The sequence below is a fragment of the Megalopta genalis genome, chromosome 5, assembly GCF_051020955.1.
Source record: "Megalopta genalis isolate 19385.01 chromosome 5, iyMegGena1_principal, whole genome shotgun sequence".
In the NCBI taxonomy this organism is placed as follows: Eukaryota; Metazoa; Arthropoda; class Insecta; order Hymenoptera; family Halictidae; genus Megalopta; species Megalopta genalis.
The window spans coordinates 18,984,069-19,010,288 of NC_135017.1; the positions used below are offsets into that span (position 1 = coordinate 18,984,069).

The window sequence follows — 26,220 nt, forward strand, 5'->3', positions numbered from 1 at the left end:
AATCAGTTTTGATGTATGAGATATCATGCATCATATAATCATACATCAATTGTTCAGTTTTTATCACTGATAGTCATATTTTAAAACATTTCTGGAGGTAACTGGAGGCACAACGGCACGACTACATACTTTGACAAATTTAAAAGTATAACAACAAATAGCATTAGAAACAAATTGTATATAAATATGGTGCTACTAGGGGAAACATTTCCAAACTTTGAAGCAGATACTCAAACGGGCACAATTAATTTTCACGATTGGCTAGGCGACTCGTAAGGCTATATTTATTCATTGAACATAACCTGTTATATTACGCAATATTTCTTTATATTGAAATCTTATTTGCACACAAACATTTCTCCCACTTATTCTGCGTTATCATTTCGATCGGTTATAGACAAGCGATTAATACTTCTATAAACAACAATTAAAATACTTAAATATTACCATAAATAGCATGCTCCCAACAATTACCGGAAAATATTAATATATCAAAACGTGTTTAATTAAGTAAATTTATACATCTTTTAGATGGGGTATTTTGTTCTCTCATCCGAATGATTTCACTCCTGTATGTACAACAGAATTGGCTCGAGTAGCAAAATTGATGCCCGAATTTAAAAGATTAGGAGTAAAAGTTATTGGTTTGTCATGTAATTCAGTCGAATCACATCGTAAATGGATAGAGGTAAGTGTGATCAACATGTTATTTTAAAAAAATTTTATTTTACATTTTACGAAGATAATAAACAATACAGGCTGAATAAGAATTTACGAAATGCAACTGTATCTTTGTGAGTGTTTTAGGACATAAAGTCTTATGGACAAATAAAGGTAGACGAGTTTCCGTATCCGATAATAGAAGACGAATCTCGGAAACTTGCAACATCATTGGGAATGTTAGATCCTGCAGAAGTTGATGGTCATGGTATACCTATGTCTGCTAGGGCAGTATTTATCATTGATCCTGTTAAAAAAATGAGATTATCAATTTTATACCCTGCAACGACTGGAAGAAACTTTGAGTAATTCCTTTTCTGCATATTTGATGTTTTAGTTTTTATTTTCATTATTGTATATTTATTGTTACGACTTTTGGACACAGTGAAATTTTACGAGTAATTGAATCACTTCAGCTGACAGAAAAGTATAAAGTGGCAACTCCTGCTGATTGGAAGGTTGTATTTATGTTATCAACTATTTGTTTGAATCATTATTATTCTTATGATTATAAAATGTTCAATTTCTTCATTGCAATTTTCAGAATGGTGAAAATGTTATGATTCAGCCTAGTGTTACTGAAGAAGAGGCAAAAACGCTGTATGATAATATTGAAACTTTAACACTACCATCGGGCAAAACTTATTTGCGTATTGTACCTCAGCCAACCTACACATAAATAATTCTTTGAAATATGAAAAACAATTATTTTACAATGTATTTTCTTAAATTACCACAATTGATGTTGTAAAAATTAAAGTACACATTCTGATATTATACTGAGTTTTTTCTAATATTATAGTACTGTTGTATTTTTCGAAGTATAATTATAAATAAGCGTATTCATTTAGTGCCTTAACATTGGTACATAACAGCATATCATTTGAAACAGAATACGGTAGAAATGAACATTTTTTTTATTTAAAATTTCTTATTAATAATTTAGGACAAAAATAATTCAAAATAATGCGCTAAAATATAGTTTTCGAAAATTCCATGCTTAAAATTTTCATTGTCCACGTTTTCCATGCACACTTTCCACTGTTTCTATTAACACAATTCACAACTTATTTTTTCGTAATGCTGTTCTTCGATAAAGGTGAGCATAATTATCAAAACGAAGATTCTAATGTTGGTATTTGCAAACAACAGAAGAAGCTGTTTATTGTATCACCCAATGTAATTAAAAGTACACTGTGTTATATACATTTTTCAAAGTACACGATCGCTTAAGGTCTCTAGGCATAATGTATATAATATTTACACTGTTCTTGTTTTCTTTATTAAGTTATTACTAAATTTACTTTACTACATTATGATTATATCTTATTTTATGCCTGAATGATCCGCGAACTGTTGCATGACTACGCAATAGTGTGATAGCAGTTATATAAAACAGTCCCTCGTCAAAACCAATAAAGATCATAAAGAATAATAAATTTAACAAAACTATACTTTGTTATTGTAAAGTTATATAATTAAAAATTAATTACCACACAATATATCGAGTGATAAAATACTATTGCCAGCCTTCGTATTTGAACAGCTTCATGTTATACATTCACACTGACAGTAATGGTAATGCGCACGTGCTCACGCGCGAGCTTTCATTATTTGTCCCACTTCTCCCATTAAAATGGAAGGAGAAATCAAATTCTATAAATGTTTTTCATTCTTTTCTTTTCAAGTTCTTCGAATGCACTTGTGCTCTATTTAACTAAGAATTGTCGATGCATTGGGTCATTTATTTAAATGTCTATCAATCGACATTTTCTTTTTTTTTTGGAAATATCGTTGTGCGAATACTGCAGAATTATTGCAATAAAAATAGACGCAACAACGGAAGATTTGATCATTATCATCACCAGTATTATTCAGAACTCACTTAATTGTTGTCACTTCACTCGCTCGTTGTGTGAGTCTCTTGTTGCTGATCAGCTTGAAGTTCACCTTCCATTCTTGCTTGCCGTTCTGCTGCTGCTCTTGCTTGTCTTCCAGCACTAGACCGAAGATTTTTCCGTTCTGGAGGAGGTTCTACACTGAGTCGTTTACCGCTTCGTGGTTTCTTTCCTTTAGTGCCTTTATTATCATCTTCTACTTCTGTTGGTTTTGATGAGTCTCCTTTAGTACTATTAGTACTTTGTTGTGGTGTAACCGTCTCAGACGGAATGGTCGTTACTTGAGTCGTAGAAGCAGGTGTTAGTACAGATGCTGGGGTAGGTGTAGGTGTAGAAGTTGGTGTAGGTGTTGGTGTGGATACTGGTGTAGGTGTAGGTGTCGGTGTATGTGCCGGAGTTGGTGTCGGCGTACGTGCAGGTGTAGGTATAGGTATAGGCGTGATAGTAGTCGTAGGTGTAACTGTAGTTGCTGGTACAGTTGTTGTTGTTGTAGTTACCGAAGGAGTTATTTCAATAGCTTCTCTCTTCTTCGTGTTCAGAGATGTTTCAGTTATAGTGATAGCATTGTTCTCTTCTACTGTATTTGGTTTAATTGTAACAGACGACGACCGCGATCCGTATTCTAGATCAATTGCCGATACGTCTACGGGAGTTATTGTTGTGGCTGGAGTGGTTGTTACAGGCTTTGCAGTAACTTCAATTTCGATTCGTGGCTTTTTATTCACGGGTTCAAGGGTTACCTCGAGCATACTTGATGGTTGCAGCTCGGGTAATTGATTATAATCCGTACCACGGCCCCTTTTGTCACTTGACCGTTGAATATCTTCAAGATTTCTTGTTAAAAGCTCTGCGCTGGTTCTACTTAGATGTTCCAGAGCCTCTTTCATTTCCTGGTCCTTATTCTTTTTCTCAATTCTTCGGTCAGAAAGATCTGCTATATCATTCTGCTCCAGGATTTCCCTTTTGTCATGCTCTACCCTGCGCCTATCTTCACTGTGTAATGCTGACATATCGGTGTACTGTTGTAGTGCTATTCCAGGATCCATGGAATATCTGGATCTTTTCTCGCTATCCTTCCGCTTTGATGTCGATTCGGAAATTGTGTCTCGCCGTGAGTTATTCCCTGACGATGTAGGTTTACGCACCGTTGATGCACTCGACGTCGCTGGATTTAGAAGACCGCACTGGGCAAGGCTTTCATAGGCCGATGACACACCGCCGGGTTGCATAGAGAATGGATTTAAACCACCCAAACCCAATGGTGTATATAAAAGACTTGGATTTGGAAAGAAGAAGGGGAATGGTGTCGTTGTTGGTATCGTAGACGATGCTGATGAAGTCGAAGGCACCGAAGATTTACTCGTTGGTGGTTCCAATTTACTACGAGATTTACCAGAGCAGCTAATGCTAGTTGAACCAGTGTTTTTACTACTAACAGAACTAACAACTGGATTCGTGTCGGCTGCAGTACTAGTCGCTGTTGCGCCCAAAGCAGCTTCCATACCCGCTAAAGATGGTAAACCAAGTCCAGCAAGATTCGCGAATAAAGAATTCGTTAAACTCATATTGCTTAAGTTGCTGAGGTTGCCTAGTCCACTCAATGCACCCAAATTTGGCAAACCACCGAACGGCATTAAAAGAGGATTGTTCTTCGGGTCAAAATTGCCAAGAGAAAGACCAGATAAAAGAGAGTTGTTCAGATTACCCAATGAGGGGAAGTTTAGGCCTGAAGCCATTGACGTAGCTACAAGGTTGGCTTGATTTGCAGATTGCTGATTAGTAGGGCTTGGCATCATGGGAGGTCTTCCTGGACTCTTGCCCTTATTGACATTGCCTCTGTCATTTCCTGATAATCTCTTTTGTAAGTCATGCGGAAGATTTCCACGTTCTTTTACCAGCTCTGCCCATTTTGGATCCACATCAAACATTGGGTTTTCGATTAACCATTGTCCTAATCGTTTTAGTTGTGGAGCTTTACTTCCAGTAACCTGAACATAATTAATTTGTTAATGTTCCATTAAATTGCAATAATCTATATAATAAAACTAATGATTAAGAAGACAGCGTAAAAAATGTTACTTTTACAAACCTTTTTGCCCGTCAATCTATTGATTACAGCAACATTTTCTTCGCCAGTTAATTTTTTCCAATCTAGCAGAGATGGATCCACACGTGGACGTCGTCGTCTAGGTGCATTCAGATATTCAGCACTCAACTGTTCAGACATGGCAGTTTGTTCAGCTAACCATTTGTTCACTTTCGCTTCATGCGAATATGACCCAATCTTAGAAGAGTATTCAGCAACCTTATTAATATCTGCAATCATTGCTTCATAACTCTTTCTATGACCACTCGATGACGAGGAGTGTGCTGAATTGAAACTTTGTTGTTGTTGCTGCTGCTGCTGCTGCTGTTGTTGTTGTTGCTGCTGCTGTTGAGACTGCTGCTGCTGCTGATGTTGTTGTTGTTGTTGCTGCTGTTGCTGCTGCTGCTGTTGCTTTTTAAATTCACGATTTTGCTGTTCCGCTTGAGCAATTAAAGCAGAAAAACTATCTTTGTGCGAATGTAAAGACGGAGGAGGCAACCCAGACGAGGAGCTTGATGCTCGTGAAGAAGGTATCGAAGTAACGGTAATGGAAAATGGTTTTTGGGTGCTCGTCGGAGGATTCGGGAGACCCATAGGCGCAGATGTTGGAGTGACCGTTACATTCGGAGTTATTGTGCTCTTTTTACTGTGTTCAGGATAATGAGTACTTTGCTGTTCTTTCGCAGCGCTTAGTCCCAGCACTATTTCGTCAAGCTTCCTGCGCTTCTTCTCCTTTCCAATGACTGGTTCATCTGGCGGCCCGCCTTTTCTTTTCATTAGTTTATCTAACATACTATCTAACTTTCCTTTATTACTGCTAATTTGTTTATTTTTATTTGGCATTGAAAAATCTTGAACCTCGTTCATAATATCCTTACTGTTATCAGTGCTCATTTTTGGGTACCTAAAAATTATTCAAATCTCGATTGAATCTCTTATTCCATAGTAGACAATAATGTTGGAAATAAATTTACACACCATATAACTGTAAAATTACTATATGCATTTACTTAACAAAAAGTTTTGAATAAGTTTGATTAAAAAAATATCTGTTTATTCTAAGTGGTAGTAATCTTACCCAGCAGACAAGTCGATGGGTGTTAAAGTACTTGAAGTTCCAGGAATAACTGTCGGCTTTCCAGGAACTGTATATTTCAAGTCAAAAGGTATATTCGGAGTTCGTGCTTGTTGGTGTGCTGGTGGCGGCTGAACTGGCGTAGAACGCCTCGATTCTTCAGACTGTGATTCTTCATTTATTTCCCAAGTATTGGATCCAGATAACACTGCAGGCTTACTTAAAGCCGCGGGCGGTTGTACAGTTGTATGACTGCTATTCAAAAGAGCATGTAGTTTTGCTGAAAAGAAAAGTATAATGTATATGTTACCTACGCCCTGAATAATCTGAAATATGTATAAAAACTGCTTGGTAATGCCGCTTATTCCATTACCTCGTTCAGTCTCTACATCAATAGCAATGTGTCTCTTGCGTTTCTTCGATAATGGTATATTATTTCCAGGAGTTGGATTTCGTGACACTCCATGATCTGTAGTTATAGTGATCACTTCAGAACATTCCTTTTCGTTTGGCGGGATATCAGCTTCGTCGCCAGCACTAAAGTTTACAGATACTGGCCATTCTTTATGTTCAATTGCATGAACAATATGCATTAAACGAGCTTCAATAGCATGCTCCTGAAGATACAAATAACAAATTTTAAATGCGATAATGGTGATATGATAAGAATATTTAAATAAGCACAAATGAATATGTATACATAGATATGTACAGACTTGCTCACTCAAGTAGAATTTATCAAATATAACTTTTTCATAGGATCACGTTTCACACGCCCATACTACTTCTCACGAATGTTAACAAAATTTCAAATGTTATAACATGTCCTATGTGTTTCATGTCTACTCGAATCAGGTTAGTATGTGACATAGGTCAATTATAGAAGATGAGTCATCTGACACTGCCATATTAAATTACTCTTAAATTGCTTGTTATATGGAATAATGTTTCGAACAAAAGTTGAATAGCTATGTAAGTTGCATGCATTACAATAGCCTGTTTTTTTATTTATTTATCCAAATATAAAAGTCACATTCAATTTTCTAATAAAATATAATATATAAAGTAACACTCAAGGTAATTAAACAAATTTTTTAATTTTAAAAGTTAAAATGAGAGTAGAATAAAATATTTTCATGAACAAATTAATTTCTACTTACCTTTGGCCATTTCACAGAATTATTACAATTGTGTGACAATAGATGTACAACTGTAGGCTCGTTATAATCAACTGGTTTGTCACGGAGAACAAATGTGTCAATTTGAGTTAATCGTGATAGTGGTTGTATAACTTCCAAATCTGGAAACATTGCTTTAAGTTCTGCCGCTTGAACACTGCACTTGTCTTCTATTTTGCATACTTTCTTTTCTTTGGAAGTTTCAACCGTTTTTCCTTCTTGTGCTTCTATTGCTTCGTCTTTAACAACTGGTGGATCTGCTTTTACGTTTGTTTTATTATCCTCTGATGTCGTATTTTCAGTATTTATTATTGATCTTTCTATTGTCTCTGCTGTATCTTTTTGTTCTATCGAGCTTTTTTCATCAGTCTCTTTTCCTGTTTGCGACGTCTGTGACTCTTCAACTTTTACTTCCTGGGTTTCCTTTTCTGTTTCTTTTAGCGTATCTTTCTCTTTAGTCTGATTTTCTTCCTCAGTTTCTTTATTAATATTGGTAGTAACGGAAGTATTGGTATTAGGAATAGTAGTACTCGTAGTAGCTGCAGTAGAAACTGATGCTTCTTCAGTAGTTGTTGTTTCATTATTTGCTTTTGCTTCATCGATTTTGTCAGTTTCCGTAATCTGGTCAGTTTTAGAAACTTCAGTTTTTATCGATTCTACTACTAAGTCGCTTTTTTCTTCAGATTTTACTTTTGCAGCAGGCTCCTTATCTACGGACGTACTTCTGGGAACGGTTGTAATTGTTAATGCATTACCCAGAGGTTTCTCTTCAAGTTTATTTTCTGCTTTTATAATGGTCAGTTCAACCTGACTTTTCTCCGAGTCTGTATTCTCTGTTCTCTTGTCTGTTGTATTTGTGTCTTTGTCTTTTTTCGCACCTACTTTCTCGATTTTTAAAGTGCCTTCGCCCTTCTCCAATTTTACGAGTATTTCATCTTTATCGAACTTCAATATATCCTCCCTATTTTCAATTTTGATTGCCTTCTCAGATTTATCCATAATTTTAGACGTTTGGATGTTACTGTACATTTTCGAATTTAAAATTTTATGAAATGAAAAATCAGGATCATTTAAAATTGTAATATCGGTACGTCCTAAGCCATGTTTTGCAGCTCCAAGCAGCAGTTCTTTATCATGTTTTCCAGGTTGCCACCAATCGGGGGTATCACCTGACGGTTGACACAATGAAAGTCGTTCCTCTAAGTGAGGATGAGACAAGATCTCCTCACGAATTTTGCTTAGAAGATCCACACGATCCAATATTTGTCTCGCTTTTGCTGGACTGAGATGATCAACAGGAACGTCTGAAAAGTCTGGGATATATACACAATACTCAATACTTTAATGCATAGTAATATTTAGTGACTAATTTCGAATATATTATAATACTAAAGCATTGAAATAGATATAATTACGCATTGAAATATTTCCTTCTATGAATAAATTTGAAACAAACATCTAATTATACACATACCTTCTTCATCGTTCAACTTTGCATTACATGCTTTTTTACACATTGCTCTAAAAGACATATAATAGTCTGTAAGATCATTATCTGTTTTCTTATCAAATCTGGCAATACTTTTAAACTTTGTCCAGTCGTATTGTGCCTTTTTTCTATCATAATTAACACCGTAAGTTGATACAACACGTAAAAATTCACTTTCCTCGCGACGAGACCATTTTGCTTTTTGTTCTTCGATGCGAGTACGTTCCCTTTCCTTTACCATAGCTTCCATTTTTTCTCTTCTTTCCATTTTCTATGGAAAATATAAAATTCAATGCCGTGATGTGCCCAGAGAACATTAAAACACTATTTTATATTTCTTCTACTTACCAGAAGATACATAGCAAGTTGTTGTAAGTCCCATCCTTGCATATTTAAAGGCGGTTCATTCATAGGAGGATTATGATTCATAGTCGTATCACCTTCCATTCCAGTTTTGGATTTTTGTAGTATTTTTACGTCGTCTTTTACATTTTTTACGCTTCGTTGATAAGAAGAAATGACTCTACGCAAACGTGTGTTAAGATCGACTACGGAAGGCCAGGTCTTGTCGTCATCTAGGAGACCATCGTTTCCTTCATGACTGCTGCTAGGTTCTGGTATTGGCGTATCTGCCTTATTGGATATAGCAGGTGAATCAGTCGGTGTTTCGCGACTAAACTTATCGGAGTCTTTCAAATCTTTCAACATTCCAAGAGATTCACCGTCATCCATGTCATTTTCCAGGCTAGTGTCATCTCTACTGCTGCTGCTGAAATTTTAAGAAGCATTAATTTGCAACAGATACGATCCTCCTTGTTTTTCATACGTTCAATTCCATTTCCACTAAAAATAAAATTATCTAATATGTATGCACTCGTGAAAACAGATACATACTTAACTGATCATAAATATAACAGTTATTTCGAAAATACAGTCTACAGGTATACAATGTCAAAACTAAAAAAGACTTCCACGTTTACCACTTTAGAATGCTGTACATATTAAAAATTTACATTGTAAACATAATGTTATGGATACTTATATACATATGTACAATGTAATTGATCATTTAGAAGAAATTGCTTAAGGATCACTGCATATTGTCTGGTATACGTATATATACAATATATATATATATATATATATATATATATATATGTATGCATAATGCTCCTTCGCTGCAAACAAATTCTGGTAGGAAGTAATATTTTAAACTAGGTGAAAATGGAAAATAATTTTCTTTGCTGTTATGTTGTACAAATAAAATGAAAAAGAGAAAGTTTACGCTATTTCTACCATAGGCATGATCATAAGCGAATTAAAAATGCGTGCCAAGCAGTGTATGTTAGAATGACTTAGCAGTAGCAACATAGACATGGAAGAAAAACAAATAACGTAAAGAGAATAATTACTCACTTGATTTGCGTGATCTGAGACTGGGAAGGGGGAGGACAGCTTGTAATGAAAGAGAGAGCGGGATCAATCCTCATCTGGTCGTAATTCTCGTAGCCATGTTTGTAGCAGCCAACTATTAATGATTTATCTGCTTGCGAGTCCCACCATTTCACTGGTCGTTCCGTCAACTGTGGAGGGTTTATCCGCAACGCACTGTAGGGCGGTTTCATTTACAATTTGCCAATTTACTTATGCCAATTAGATATTAAAGTTATAAGAATTTTGCACTCGAAATTTCAAGAACCGCGAACTATACGATATTCACTGAATAGATATGGAGAAGAGGCTTATTTGATTAATTAAATTTGGATAATCGCAATTAACACTTAGTATACTTCTCTTTCTTTTTTAATTAAAGGCAAATGTATATAAATTTCATCTCCTGTTCCGTTTGCCCCTTTAATACAGTGCACTGCTTTCTAATTATTTCTTACCATGACACCGCTGACTTGACCATCTTTGACCAATTTATAGCCGTACAAAGTGTTTACAGTAATTCGAAAAAGTTGCGTGTATATTTGTGTACATGTTTATAGAACAGGAATGGGAGGATTTTAATATTAGTAATGTAGGATCAGCGACTGATAGCTGTTTACAGAGCTACGAAGTAAACATAGTTTTAGCTCTATGAGCATTCCTCATACAATTACAGCTCCCAGGATAAACAAATACATTGCACATGCAACTATGAAGCTCTGTATAAGCACATATGTAAGTGCACGATATTCCATGATAGTCAGTTGAGCAAAGAATAATGAAGGTTCGTAAGTAAATATATTGTGAATATAAAAAACACTAACCTGACATGAACGCCATCAGAAATGTGTTGAACTAAATCCCCGATGATCTCATGCTTAATATAATAAAGCATTCGAACTCGTAATAGAACTCTGTGAATAACAAACAATTAATTAATTCAGCTCTTGTCAAATAAGCTTAACACACGAATACATAAATTTTCTAATTAAAACAATATATAACGTACTTATTCGCGTGTCGACTCAAATGTTTCCTATAATTACTTTCCAGGAATATGTCCCCGTCGTACTTTTCAGCGTTACTCCAGTGATTTGGATCACTTGGACCACCATTAACGACCGATCCTCGTGTTTCTCTACCTTCTCTGATTCTACCCTTTTTCTTTTGTCTACTATTCCTTCCGCCGGTGTTAATGCACACGTTCTTTACCTTTTCTCCATTCTCTACGGGTGTAATAAGGTCCCAAATAAAGTTCCGGATTTTCTCATCACCACGATAGTAACGAAGGCAGTAAAGCAAGATGACTCTTGCACAGTCCTCAATATCAATTTCACGCCATCCTCGACGAAACTGGCTATGCTGAAGAATCTCTTCCCATCGACCCCAGCCGAATGTAAGCAGACCTCGTTCTACTTTGAAGCATTCGCTCCGAGCCCAACTACCATACACCACTTCACCTTCACGAGGTACATACTCGTCGCAAAACTTCCGTGTCTTCTTACCGAATTTGTCTCTTCGTTTTTTACCTTTTGATAATAATAGATGAGTTACTTATATTGTCGTTTATCATAAATCATAAACAATTAATTATAACAAACAGATAGGTCCTACTATAAATGGCAGAAATACAAGTGTCTTTACAGTAATAGTAAGCCCACAGTGCAGAAATGACGTGAAAAAAATGATATTTGTAGAAGTAGTGTTCTAAATATCTTTTTATAGTGACAGTATATTTTTTACACATTCCGTGTGAAATTAAGAACCATGGATGTTATATTTGACAAAAAGGTGTGAGTGAATGCTTTGCCATGCATTACACAATACAATATAAGAAACATCATGTTAAGTTGCCAAAATTAATATGTGCATGATAATACGAATGTTGTAATCATTAGCTTTATGGACGTGCATGCATGTAAGTGTGATTACGTATGTGATGAAATATGTATACAATTCATCTAGATCAAAATGCTATACATTTACATTTATAAGAATAATTATGACCGGTATAAAAATAAGCACTATGCATTTAAGTTTTTGACATTAGAAATGTTCAATTACTTAACTATGAAAAATTATTGCAACTTATTGTGTTAATAAATGTTGCACCATGCAAGAATACTTTTTAATAAGAACGACTAAACATAACAAAAATATTTCTGAAACTATATCATAAAGCTGGAACATTTACATTATGTGTGTATACAATGTAACATTAATAAATTAGATTTGTGTTATATAAATCTCACATAATGAATCTATGTTAGTTATATTGCAAATTTGGTGGTTACAACATTTAGTATTAAACATGTAATTAGTTAGACAAAAATTTGAGTGTCTTCATAGGATAGAAATTCGACAGACTGAGCGTACTGCTAGTTTGTAGTTTAAGAAAAGAAAAAAAAAGACCCAAATCCTCAGTATTAAATGTGTAAATATGGCAATACCTTCATAATCACCGTAGATCATTTATCGACGCCGGGTATCACAGCCACGAAGTGATATATTATGTGAAGTTACAATACTAAGAATGGTGTTGTGCTTTAACATGCATCAACAATGAACATACCTCTACCTGTTAACCCACTACTCGTTTCGTCATCACTATTATCGTCAGAACTGTCAAGATCCGACATAACAACTGATTCGTCATGACCGTATCGCTTAATTTGAGTTCTTCGTCTTGGTTCTGATATCACTAACTCGTCCTCTTCTTTCTTCTCTGTCGTATCAATTTCCGCTTTCTTCGCCCATTTCTTCCAAAAATCTGGATCGTCAATATTAATGTCCGATCTATTTGATGAACATGCGAAGCTGGCTTTTGAGAATGTTGATCCTTTTTCTGCTTCTATAGTAATGATCTACACAAAAAAAAAATACATATTAATACTACGTAATAGCGTATATCCATAATGAAACAATGGACAGAAATTTGGTCGACTTACTTGTGTCCTACGTTCAAGTATTTGTTCTATATCTTCTTCGCAGAACTTATCTCCAGCATTATCATCATCCATAATAGCACCATAAGCACCTTTTTTTAATAAGTCTTCTATCTCCTTTTTCGTTAGTTGTTTGTTACCGGGATCTTTACCCCCTTGACTCGTATTCATTGATTGTAAAATAGCTTTGTCTAATCCAAGCTTCAAAGAAGCTTTGTCAAACATTTCCCTCTCGTAAGTGTTACGGCAAAGCAACCGATATACTTTTACCATTTTTTGTTGACCAATTCGATGACATCGGGCTTGTGCCTGCATAACGAATATTTGTATGAGCAACGTTGAAAGACCGAAAATAATTTTTTTAATTTCACCAGCTATTATACCTGTAAGTCATTTTGTGGATTCCAATCGCTGTCATATATAATAACTGTATCAGCAGCTGTAAGATTAATACCAAGACCACCAGCTTTGGTACAAAGAAGAAAGACAAATCTATCAGAATCAGGTTTGCTGTACCGATCAATTGCAGCTTGTCTTAAATTTCCTCTAATACGGCCATCTATTCTTTCATATGGATATCTAAATAAATGTTTTCAATCAGAATATTAACAATCTATTCAGTAATGTAATTCAGTAATTCTATAAATATCTCAAAACGAATGAAAAAAATGAATCGGTTATATAGCTAACATACTTTTTATATAACAGATAATCCTCCAATAAATCTAAGCATTTCACCATCTGACTAAATATTAGTACTCTGTGTCCGCTAGCTTTAAGTTTCGGCAGTAGCTTATCAATTAAAACCATTTTTCCTGAACTGTTTACTAGTGCATGATAGTAAGCCTCTGAATCTTCCTTTTCACCAGTCTTGTAATCCAATTGTATTTGATCTTCTGCGCCATTAAGTAGGAATGGATGAATACAACATTTTCTTAATTCCATCATAGTATTCATGAGATTCGGAATGTTAGCTGACGTGGTTCCCTTTGCAAGGAAAGAGAAGTTTCGTTCTAGGATACCGCGGTAATATTTTTTTTGTATATTTGTTAATTCCACCTAAATAAATAAAAAATCCATTTATTAAAAAATTATGCACCGTGAGCTATTAATTGATTCTCCAAATAGTACAATACGTAAAACATGAGTCAATTTTTGCAATCACCTCAACGACTGTTTCTTCTTTTGGAGCTAACGATTTCTCCACATCCTCTTTAAGTCGACGTAACATCATTGGCTTCAAAAGAAGTTGCAACTTATGAACTTCACTTTCACTACTTAAATTCCCAAATTCTTTGAGGAATGCTTCACTACTAGAAAACTGAAGTGGTTCAAGGAAGTTCAGTAATGAAAACAGTTCGTTGACATTATTTTGTAAAGGTGTACCAGATAAAAGTACTCTATGTTCTAAATTCAATTGTCTAAGACCCTCAAGTAACTTGCAATTTCTGTTTTTTAGCCTATGAGCTTCGTCAATAACACAGAGCCTCCAATTATATCCTTTTAGCTCGTTAAAATCTGTTATAATTATTTCAAATGTAGTTATCAGTACGTTAAATTTAATTAAATCTTTAATTTGCTGTCCTTTGTCATTTTTATAATAAACTTCGTATTCTTGAAGCATAGTCCGACTTGCTGCGCTATAAATAAAATAGTGCGTTCAATAAAAAGTATTTTTTACCTAAATAGTTAAAATTATAATCTTTTTATCAACTTACGATCCATGATATACTACAACATTCATATCAGTCCAACTTTCAAATTCTCGTTGCCAATTTGGAATGGTTGAAAGGGGCGCAATTATTAAAAATGGTCCACGGATCCCATATTTATAAACTGCGTCCACAAATGTTAAGGACTGAATAGTTTTTCCTAAACCCATTTCATCCGCAAGAATACAATTATGCCCATTGTACCATGAGAATAACAACCAATTGAGACCTTCTAATTGATATGGTCGTAAACTATTGTTACTCTTATAAATTGGTGATTCTTCTAATTTTACCCATGCCGATGCAGTTGGTTTCTTTTTGGGCTAAGAAGAAAGTTATTTAAATAACAAAGTACAAACATTATTATTACTATTTACGAATTAATCAATTCATCTGTTGGTGATGCATTACCTTCCACTGATCTTTCGGAGGTAATTTATTAAACCTTCCAAATTGAGCTATTTTTTCTGGATCAACATCCTCTTCCAATTCCCAAGTAGAGTCCTCATACTGAAGAGACCGCCATTTAACTAAATAATGTTTCAACGTTTCTCCGCTCGTTGGATCAGTATGAGTCGCTTCATCAAGTACTCTATCAACTTCTACAAAATCTGGGTTAAATGGGTCGTCTTCGGTCTGCAAAAAATTACCGCTTATTACATGTATACATATAATCTTATCTTTTATATACGTTAACATTAAGAATTATCTCTACGACACGTTAAAAAATATAAAAAGGAATAACAATAAATCAGTATGTACATTCTCAAAAATGTTGGTGTTCTGCTGTTGCCTCTGCTTAAATCTTTTCAGTTTAGCTTGAATTCGTTTGTCACCCTTATATAACTCTTCTTCAGTTCTCCATTCACAATGTAAATATGAAAAATTTCTATATTTAACGAAATATTCTTCAACTTCTACTATTTGAGGTTTCACTTCAGCTACTGCCGTTTCTGGTTTAGACTCGGTAACTTCATCTTCTTTCTTTCTATCATCTTTTATTGCATTTTCAGCATCACTGCTCTTATTTTCTTCAGTAGTTTCAACATCTTTTTCATCCTTGTCTTCTGTTTCTGATTTCTTCTCAGATGATTCTTCCTTGACATCATCTTCTCCTTCTTTCTCCTTAGTTTCTAATGCTGCATTTGAAGCATTATCATCTTTCTCAGTCGATGATTCTGTCTTTACTTCTGGCGGTGGTGGTTTAATTTCTCTTTTCCCCATGCGTGAACATAATATATGTTGCACAACCATCGAATCTTCATCCGTCGTATTCTATAATAACACGATTATTTAGAACTGTATGTATAAAATTTAAATGTGTTGAAAAACGTAAGATAATATATAATGCATACTATATACACAAAGTTCGGTTTATTGGGTCCAACCTCTCCACCTTCGTTCTCTTTCTTAACAGAAACAGGCTTTGCTGCGTTTGCACCTTCTACTTTCTTAGAAAGTTGAGCATCTTGCAAAGGAACGTCGTCATCCGAGAATCTGAGCATTACATCATCAACGTATTTTTTACGATGCGTATTTCTCGCAGAACGCCTCTTATTATCATCTCCAGCTTCTGGCGATGGAGGTGGCGTGGCTGCTAATTCTTCACCATCAGAGTCAGGTGCAATCCGGCTTTTACGTTTTCTAAACATTATCAGAAAATATTAAAAATTAATACTATCTTTTCATTTAGTATCATACCAAAAAAATTGGAATATTTGAATAACACTTACTTCGAACTTCTGGGAGACTTTCCTGCTGAAACTTTTCCAGCGGTAGATCTCTTTCTAGCAGCAGCTTTCTTTTTATTAGGCGTAGCAGTTTCGGTAACAGGTGCAGCCTCCGAATTTTCTTCTTTCTTCTCATCTGTTGAATTGTCTTCGGACTCACCCTTTTGTTTACCTTCATCCTTTGTTTCAATTACTAAAGGTTCGGTGGTCGAAGAATCTACTTGTTCCTGATCACCTTGAATGGACGGTTCAGACGGTTTCGTATCTGCTTCCTTAACTGCGCTTGAATCAGAGACTGCCATTTCCTCTGTTTCTTGTGCAGCTTCGTCATCGGCTGATTCAGACTGAGTAGCTTTTCTACAAATATACAAAATTTTTCGTGAAACTACTTTATTAACAAATGTTGTACATTCAATAGCAAGATACATGTATAAAGTAACTTACTTTCTATTACGTTTTGTAGAGTCCTTGTCTTTATTTCTTTTTCTTGGCGCTTTAGGAGACTTTGCCTCTTTTGGAGGCTTTGGTTCCTTTTTAACTTTCGGTTCTTTCGGTTCTTTTGGTTCCTTTGGTTCTTTGGGCTCCTTAGGTTTACGCGGTTTCCTAGGAGGTCGAGACTTTCTGCCTTTATTCCATTCCTCCTCCATGTCACCTGAAGATGGCTTAATGTCCTCAGAGTCTGCTGCACTGTCAACAATATTACTACTATCTCCAGGAGTTACTTGATTGTCTGATACTGGTTGTTCTGGTTGTTGCTGAGTAACTGGAGCTGGAGCAATAGCTTCTTTGTCAGCTTTCTTTCTGCTCTTCTTAGCTCTAGGTGTGCCTTTACCACGACCACGACCAGTAGTACTTGAAACCTATTTAAGAAAATTTTTTGAGCATTTTACTTTATTTTATAACGTATTTCGAATATTACATAATATATAGGTAAGATGAAATTGAAAATAACTGGCAGTTTACCTGAGGGCTATCAACGACGGCAGCTGTAAACATAGGAGTCTGAAGTATACATTGAGGTCCACCATTACATTGATCATTAGTTTCATGTTGCTGCAGTGCTTGTAACTTCTCCTGCAAAGCAACAATCTTTTCCTGATTCTCAGCAGCCGGAGGCATACAGAACAACTCCTGTAATTGCTGTTGCAATGCTGCTCTTTCTTGGTGATGTGTGACTGGTGTACAAGAAGTACCAAACCCACCAGATGTAACTCCTGTTGATGTTGGATTTTGTGGCATGTTGTACATGTTTGATATAGTACTACCACTAACAATATCTCCACCAGAAGGATATTGTTGACCAGATCCCACAATCATTTCATTAGGATATATATTATTTTTTGGAATATTTGTGTACTCCGTGAAACCTGGTTGTACTTGATGCGTAGGTTGCGAATTTGGCACTGACACTGCAGTTTGATGAGGAGGTAATACAATGCCACTGGTTTGATTGACCGTAGGTATCTGTTGACCATTTAAATGCGTTGGTGTAACTGGATTGGTTTGCGTTTGCAACTGGGGAGTCGAATTTGGTATAGCAGGTTGTAACTGTGGTTGATGTGGCATCTGAGATGAAATTATTGGAGCATTCTGTGGTATTATACCAACTTGTGGAGTCATAAGAGATTGAGATTGCTGTGTTGTCTGAACCTGTGTTACACATGGTGGAGTTGGTTGAGACTGTGATGGCTGTGCTAATTGAGGCTGAGAAATTTGTGGCTGTGATTGTTGCGCTTGACTTAATGTGGGTTGCTGGGATTGAGCAATTGAAGCTTGTTGTTGGGGGGTAGTTATTTGCTGTATTTGCTGCTGATTGAGTTGTGGTTGGCTTATTTGTTGTTGTGGAGGAGGTTGTTGACTCATTTGAGATGGTTGTACTTGGTTCAACTGTGGTTGCTGCGAAGACTGCATTGGTTGTTGAGGTTGTACTGGTGCTTGTTGTGTTGGTACTACTTGAGGTTGATTTATATGTATTGGTTGTACTTGTTGCTGTGGACAATTAATGGGCTGTTGTTGTGGCTGCACTTGACTGTTAACCACAGGTTGTTGAGGAAGTACAGATGTACTATTATTAGTTGCTGGACGATTCACTGAATTTATTTCTAAATGTTGACTATGCTGGTTTGTTTCACATGTACTTTGACTTTCAATAGTAGATACAGGATTCTGAACCTGACTTGGTGCTGGTTGTTGAGGTAATGTTGATACATTGGAGCAATCAACATTCCCATTTGTACTGGATGCTGGTAAAGTCTGCACAGTCTCCAATTGAGAGATATTTCCAGGAGTAGGTTCCAAAGGGGAATTATTCTGTGAATTACTTTGTATTAAAGTATCAGCCTGTTGTGGATTTAGTACATCTTGAGATTGATCTTGAACATTTTGATGCAATGCTTCATTTTCTTGCTTAGGTGTTTCAATCGGATTATGAATAGGATCTACAGTGTCCCTAGTTGTGGTTTCTGCAACACTGTGAATAGGTTCTGTTCCAGGTACTGGGAACATTGGTGTGTTCTGTTCAGATACTGAAGGTTGAGCTTCTACTATAGGTCTGTCTTCATTTATGTTTGGCCTTATTTGTGGCTGCTGCTGTGGTGGATGCGTCCATTGAGCAGGCATCGGCATTCTGGGACCTGTGATAGGAGGCATAGAACTTTGTGCGGTAGATTGAGATAAAACATTTGAGGCTTGTGGCATTGTTGGACGTGCTTGAAATTGATTATACTCTGGGTTTGAAACATTCGAATTTGATGCAGCAACTCCTGGTATCACCATTTGTTCCAAAGCTTGAAGAGTAGTTTGTTGTGATGATGGATTTATTTGTATCGAAGTTGGAGGACAAGGTGACACAGATATTGCACCTGGTTGAGTCGGTTGCTGATGTGGAAGTTGAACATGAGGATGAGGAGACAAGGTATTGGGTTTGGCTGGTGACATTATAGGTCTAGGAGACATTTGTTGTTGTACTGCTGGTGGTCTTGGTGACATCTGTGGTCTTGGAGACATTTGAGGTGATAATTGAGGAAAAGTTGCACGGTACTGAGGACTTGTAGCATGTTTAGCTGTACCAAATTGTGTTGTTGGTCCAGAGTGTTGTGGTTGATTGAACATGGAAGTTGCATGGTGAGAGTATTGAGGATCTATTTGTGGTTGTTGTTGTTGTTGTTGTGTACTAGGATGCTGGGTATGCTGAGGATATTGCTGTGGATGAGAAGGATGAGTCTGATGACTTGGGTGGGTTGGATGATGATGTGGCATCCTTTGCGGAGGTTGTTGAGTTTGTTGTTGTTGCTGCTGCTGCTGTTGCTGTTGTTGTTGCTGTTGCTGATGCATTGCAAAGCCTGGATAGCCAGGAGAAGTCTGATACATTGATACAGAGTTTCCTTGCTGGTAGTGCTGTTGTTGACCAACCATGTGCTGGTAAACACTTCCTGTGCTACCAGCTTGCATTGCTTGATGCGGTACACCCATATTTCCAATCATACCTTGTTGATTACCAAAATGTTGCTGTTGTTGCTGTAATTTTTGATTCATAACTCCACTTTGGTCTTGTTGATGAGAATACTGCGGAGGCATATGTTGTCTATAAGCACCAGGTTGCGGTGCCATTTGATTATAATGTCTTTGCATTTGTGGATAAGCACCTCCACTACCTGGCCAACCTTGCATACTTGGGTCTATAGACATATTTGCTCTAGTCATTGAATGCTGCTGCTCCATTGAATACATATTATCATTATAATTAGGGTATTGTCCTCCACTTCCAGGATGGGGCCCTCTATGCTGAGGTGCCATATTCCGTGCTTGATTTTGAAATGCTCCTGGCACCATAGCACGCTGTGGTGCACCACTATCAAACGTTCCAAGATTTTGATTAAACATGTTGCGTTGTGTTGTATTTTGCAATTGATTAGAACTTCCAAATTCAGATCCGCCAAATGAAGTTAATTTTTGAAGCGGAGATTCTTGAGATATATAAGATTGACTAATGTAACTCCCTCCTCCATTAACGCCAGAGTTTGAAGCATCTCTAGATACTACCACAGAATTATTCGTGCCTGCAGGGTCAAAATGGTCGTTCCCCCCGAGGTCAGGAAGAGCATCAAGCATCGAGCCACTAACATCTTCACCAAACAGGTCGTACGAGTCCATGTCTACGCCGCAGGACTCTTCGCCTCTATTTCAGGCTTAAGAGAATATCGTATAGTCCCTTTTATAGTCATTAACGTGCCCATTGTTGATCCACGTCTTTTTTGCCTGAAACAATGTATGAAAGAATTCATATTATAGCAAAGAGTGCATTTAATAATAGTGATTCTTCCTAAATCATTTTTGTAATTATCATAATTATTAATTTTAATTATTTTAATATACTTTCTGATGACAATGACAAGTGCCAAAGGGGAAAAGCTATACGCTTATGACTTAATTTCACATAATCGCTATAACCTTTCCCTCTTGGAGCATGTCCTCATTTATAGTACCACTTTCAACTGTACTAAAGTTCATAATATAGACATATGTATGAACAATTATATTTTCCTATAAATAAAACTTATTAGAAACTTTCTATTACACACATACATATATGTTACAAACAATAAATTATATACAACAGACATTTAACATGCAGATGTAGAAGAAATATTAATATAAGAAACAAACACATAGGAACATATATGTAGCTATGTTATTTTTGTATATACTTTCTTTTAATTAAATGATAGATTTTATTACATTTATTTTTGTCTTATTTCATCATACAATTAAAATACTCCTATGGTCTGGGAAATATAAGAATAAAAAAAATACAAATTTATATATGTATGGATTACAATGTAGAATATAAAACTAATTCTTCCTTTTATCTTAGTAAATATTTCATAAGCAGATACAAATTTTATGATAGCATTTTTTTTATAATTATACTATTTTACAAATTTTTAACTATCCCGCAATTGTATTTTAATATAAACAGTAACAAACATTGTTGTTGTCCTTTAGTGAATGTTAGTATCAATTTCACTGAAAATATTAAAAATGTGTTGCAAAGATACATTTTTAATTTTTTTCATTATTTCCATTCTTTGCAGTGGACTCTACCTATATTTCACACAACAACAAATATTTACAGTAATTTCATACATAATAAATTTTTTAATGCAGTTAACATAACTAACAGTTAACATAACCTAACATGAGGAAAGACGAATACTTAAATTTGAGATAATACATGTGAAATATTAACAAATCACATTCAACAAAAAAGAAATTTATGTATATATACATATATACACGTTTTTAATATGTTAAAATTCAGTAATTTTAAAATTAGGGTACACAAAAAGCTGATTACATAGCCACATAATCAAAGTTAAGACATTTCTTAACACAAAATGCTAATTGAAAGTGTATTATTATTGAAATCTATATAAATATATTTTATGTACATAAAAAACAAAAAGAATAGACAATCATTTCATATTGAAAATATTGCACTTCTGATTAAAAAAATTTAGTTTTCTATACATTTTTGACTCGATTCGTTCAATGAGATGCCGAAAATTTCCAAATATTAATCACGAACAAAAATTTCGAAATAAATAAAAATGTCTAAGAATACCAACTCGGCATTACTGTAAGCTTCTGACTGATATACTAATAAAATCCGAATACCAGTACAGAATATGAAAGCAAATAATTCTCGTTGAAATTCCTAAACAGAAAAATGAAAAGAAACGAGGAAAAAACACCTTACAAACCTGAGACACTGACAGCGGCACTAAAACGTACGAAAGAATATCCTCGTTCTCATTAGAAAATGAACTCAAATACACGTTAAGTATATATTACAAGGGTGAGCGGAAAGAAACTGGCAAAACGGGTATATAGAAAGTTCTCACACTTGAATTCGAGCGTATTTTGTCCGAAAATATTTTCCCGTGGAATCGGCAGTGAGCGAATACACGGAAAGCGTGAATACGAATGTATATTAGAACATCGGGAGCGAATCGAAGCGACTTCGAGAAAAAAAAACACGGATCGTCGGAAAGTACGCCATTATCGTGAGAGATTTCCGTTTGGGCTTCCGAGAGAACTCGTAGCGGCCACCGCGACGCTCGATATTCCAGCACCAAAGCGTCACTTCACTTTACCACAATTCACTCTTCCTTCGTGTATTTCGTAAGAACACCGCTCAAAACCTAATACCGTTCGATGAAAGTAGTTTCGTGTTAATGTTTTACCGAAAAACCACCCTCGTTCGCGCGCGCGTTCACACGATTTTCACCGACGGTGGCTGCGGCTGCGGCTGCGGCGGCACGGACCGTCGAGGTGCAAGCGTGTCCATAGGTCCGAATCATTCTACACATCTCTACCCCCCCTCCCCTCCCCCCTATCCCTACCAGTTCCCATTCCCCTCAGTCTCAGTTCACAACGAAGGACTACTCTTCTCTCTTACCCTACCCTGTCCTATCCTGTCCTGTGTCCGACGGAGGCCACTACACACACCAGTTACACATCGTAACATCTGTAGAAACTCACACAGTTAGTTTTCGCATCATGCGCGCACACTCACTCACTGCACCACCTGGTGGCGCGCGCATCTCTCTTTGCCACTTATAAACGTTCGTGCATGCACACACGTGTATCATGTATACGAAGAAACAATAAGATGTCGAGTTGTGTTCAGCTTGATTAAAATCTTCGTTTCATTAGATTGCCACGGTGATCCAGAAAGCAGTAATTTCTAGCCAAAATTGCAAATATTTTTACATCAACCTTTTTTTTTCTAATAAAAATCGAACTTCTGATATACGATCTGGCTATTTATCGTTAATTATTGAATGGAGGACAAGACTAAAATTCAATATCAATCTTTTGTTGCATGAATTGTTGTTTTATCGTAGAATTCAATAGCTACATACAAGTATAATAGTATATCTGCTATCACATTTTTGTGAAAGGCATACTGATACTGGCTGAAAAAAAATATGAAAAGATCAGTTCTAATAATCAAATTTAGTCTAATGTGACTAGAAAAATATTTCAGACGTCTTTTTCTTACAAAATATACGGCATCTATTACCTTTCATAATTTCTTATAATCGTTCTTGAAGTTTGAATTGTTATAAACTTTTCACTAGTTGTACATAGATTACAAAGCGTGTATGACGTAAATAAATATGTAAAATATACTTATTTATGCATATAACAGTACAATACAAAGCCACATTTTGATGGTTTATTGTAAGTAATTCAAATAATTGATTTGAAAATCACTTGAAAAAGGAAAAGTGCGCAAATCGCGAATATTTGAAAGCTTATTAATTAATTGAAAAAATTATTTCATCGTAAAGTTGAAGTTGAAAAATTGTATTTTGACTGTGAATTGACGCGTGTGTGATGCTGTTAGTCTTTCTGTTTTACAGAAATTTGTTTTTCTTTTTTTCATTGATAATAAAATGATACACGCAAGTTGAATCAATGGTCACTCGCAAATTTAGGATGAAATATTCATTAATCGCAAATATTTATGTATTATTACTGCGTATATGCTTCTTTCGTTTTATGAAGCTAATAATTACAATACCTGTATAAATGTTAAGAAATAATGCAAAAATTAAATCGAGAATCTAATAACGATTGTCTTACGTTCAATTGTTATAAATTACCGGTTTATGGAAATATAATACAAGTATACAATATTAATATAGAATATAGTACATTGTTAACAAGATATTTAAACAATTCGTTCGTTTACTGAAATTTGCATACACTATTCTTAGATGAATTTCACAATAATATATTAAGATGTCATGCCTTTCCTACATGTAATTACATAACTTTAATTTAATTAAAAATATAACGTTAAGTTTTGTCATGTCACGTTTAATTACTTTCGCCTTCGAATGTTTGTTACACAAGTAGAAGAGAACAATTTTATACTGACGATGTTAAAAGAGAGATTCAATAAACAACCGAAAATATTGAAATCAATACAGATATTGACAAATTTCTACGCATACATTTAAAGGTTAAATACTGCATTTCGATCTACGTAGCCTTTTGGAAAGCTACATATTTCAATTATTTTTGCTAGCTATATTTCGAGAAAGATCAAACAGTTTAATACGTCGCATCGTCGTATCATATATACATACGTAAAAATTACACATTTATTTTGTATATCGTATTTCCGAAATTCGTCGAGAGAAAACAATAAACCGAGAGAAAGAGTAGGGAAAAAGAAGGAGATTGGACGCCGCAACCTCCCAAGAATTACACTCCTAGCGCATAAAGTATTCGGTATCGTGGTAAAAACACACAGCGCAATTGGCGGTAGTAAGGCGGAGTCCGAATTATACCACAAAGAGAACCAATCAGATTTTACCTTATAAAGTAGGATACCAGGGCAGGATATTCGATTAACCAATCCTGTCCTCTAGGTATCAGCTCGAATGTATAAGTGTACGCGACATCTTCAATGAAACAGGGCCGCATTTGTCGTTGCATTCAATTTTTCTTGATTCCACGTAAATATATGATTGGAACAAGTTCAACAATTTGTGCTCAAATTCTAATTAACGAATAAAGTTACGTAATTTATCGATTGCCAGCGAATATCAAATGATTGGATAAAAAAGATCTAAGAGAAAACAAATTTTTGTTTACAACGACGGTTAAAGGTATGTTTGATGTAAAACTAAAGTTGTCTTCAATTTTTGAAGTATTAAATAAAACAGCTTTTTTCCAATTACATAAAATTGAAATAGTAATCTGATTATTATCTTTTCCTTCAAAAGATTATTAAAATATCAAATAAAAATAATAATGAATAAAAATGTATAGAAAATAATTTTATGCTTACCTTACTTGGATCATTAGGGTTAATGAAATAAGTATTATTAGTGCATTAAGATTAGAATTTTAACAAGCAATTTATATCAGATTCTATTTTTTTTTGGAATTTTGCTATATTATAGAAACTATAAAACTGCAACATATGAAACAAGCAGCATGCAATGTGGTAGATAGGTAAAACTGGATAACTATATTGAACAAAATAATGTTATGTGTAATCTAATATACGTAATGGTCTATTATTACAATATATATTTGTAGTTTATATTATTAACTATATTTCTTAAAGTGAAAAGGAAGCTAAAGTCCAAATAAATTTTTAAACATCTGTGAAATCAAAAATTATTTTTGTCCATTGTTCAGTACAATATATATTCTTTTCGATGCTGAAATATATGGATTTATAAAAAGCAAGGAAATTTTTGCTTTGTGAATGAAACTGTTGGTATACTAGTATTTATGATGTGTAAATTATAACGTGAAATTTAAGTAAGAATCTAAATGAAAAATGTTATTGTAACAGTTACAACTATACTTGTATACACAATATAGAACTGTACACCTCGAATGTAGATTCAAGTGTCAAAATTAAGTTCCAATATTGTTAAATTAAAGTAGTCAGCATAGTTTTGTAGAAATTTACGTGGTATCGATCTATTATAGATATTTAGCTTTTAGCAATGATTAAATAAAACTCACTGTAGCGTACACGTTAATCCCATTTTCCTGGACATTCCATGAAAATCTACTGCACAAATGTTCACTTAATCGTTATCTTGGTGTCCATTTTGTTTGGTTAATTACTGAAGAGGCGTCAGTGCTGCCGTGGATTACGTTGACACAACATGACGGCTCTTCCGCGATTGGGGCGAAATATATATCAAAAATTCAACTTTCCCAAACACTCTTAAAACTGGCCACATCAACCGAAATTTAACGAAAATTATTTAGAGGGAGAAAAATCAAATTTAAAACACTATAGCACAATATGCATTTCTATTTATGTTTCACATATTGACCGTCTCATACTTTCCGACAATAACCCGATTCCATAGACGAATAGACAAGAAATGAAACGCTTTCTGCTTACAAAT

The 26,220-nt window shown here is 35.1% G+C and overlaps 2 protein-coding genes across 7 annotated transcripts; one reads left to right on the top strand and one right to left on the bottom strand.

The window, feature by feature from the left end:
• On the top strand, window positions 1-1,497 carry Prx6a (Peroxiredoxin 6a). Its single transcript, XM_033469186.2, has 5 exons — window positions 1-272; window positions 532-688; window positions 808-1,025; window positions 1,106-1,178; window positions 1,265-1,497. Exons 1-5 carry the CDS (start codon window positions 187-189, stop codon window positions 1,397-1,399), a joined length of 669 nt encoding a protein of 222 aa, XP_033325077.1. The 5' UTR covers window positions 1-186; the 3' UTR covers window positions 1,400-1,497.
• Window positions 1,498-1,614: 117 nt separating this feature from the next.
• kis (chromodomain helicase DNA binding protein kismet) lies at window positions 1,615-26,190 on the bottom strand. Of its 6 annotated transcripts, none has more exons than XM_033469182.2 (23): window positions 25,826-26,190; window positions 17,228-20,521; window positions 16,709-17,124; window positions 16,268-16,621; window positions 15,890-16,178; window positions 15,297-15,809; window positions 14,946-15,170; window positions 14,541-14,857; window positions 13,988-14,462; window positions 13,517-13,881; window positions 13,206-13,401; window positions 12,826-13,131; window positions 12,456-12,741; window positions 10,887-11,406; window positions 10,702-10,791; window positions 9,863-10,054; window positions 8,795-9,215; window positions 8,432-8,717; window positions 6,940-8,261; window positions 6,153-6,396; window positions 5,783-6,059; window positions 4,708-5,608; window positions 1,615-4,606 (listed from the first exon to the last, which is right to left on the bottom strand). In XM_033469182.2, the coding sequence occupies exons 2-23, from the start codon at window positions 20,414-20,416 to the stop codon at window positions 2,621-2,623; spliced, it is 13,170 nt and encodes a 4,389-aa protein (XP_033325073.2). In that variant the 5' UTR covers window positions 20,417-20,521; window positions 25,826-26,190; the 3' UTR covers window positions 1,615-2,620. The 6 variants fall into 6 exon arrangements, with proteins under 6 accessions (XP_033325073.2, XP_033325072.2, XP_033325070.2 ...); XM_033469181.2 differs by having other exon boundaries at window positions 8,795-9,212; window positions 12,450-12,741; XM_033469179.2 differs by having other exon boundaries at window positions 12,450-12,741.
• Between the last annotated feature and the right edge of the window lie 30 nt (window positions 26,191-26,220).

Coding starts and splice junctions, on each gene's coding strand:
- Prx6a (XM_033469186.2), top strand. CDS start 187: ATGGTGCTACTAGGGGAAACATTTCCAAACTTTGAAGCAGATACTCAA. Junction 273..531: donor CACGATTGGCTAGGCGACTC/GTAAGGCTATAT, acceptor TACATCTTTTAG/ATGGGGTATTTTGTTCTCTC. Junction 1,179..1,264: donor CAACTCCTGCTGATTGGAAG/GTTGTATTTATG, acceptor TGCAATTTTCAG/AATGGTGAAAATGTTATGAT.
- kis (XM_033469179.2), bottom strand. CDS start 20,416: ATGGACTCGTACGACCTGTTTGGTGAAGATGTTAGTGGCTCGATGCTT. Junction 13,882..13,987: donor AAGAAGAAACAGTCGTTGAG/GTGATTGCAAAA, acceptor TTATTTATTTAG/GTGGAATTAACAAATATACA. Junction 8,262..8,431: donor AAAGTTGAACGATGAAGAAG/GTATGTGTATAA, acceptor CAGACTTTTCAG/ACGTTCCTGTTGATCATCTC.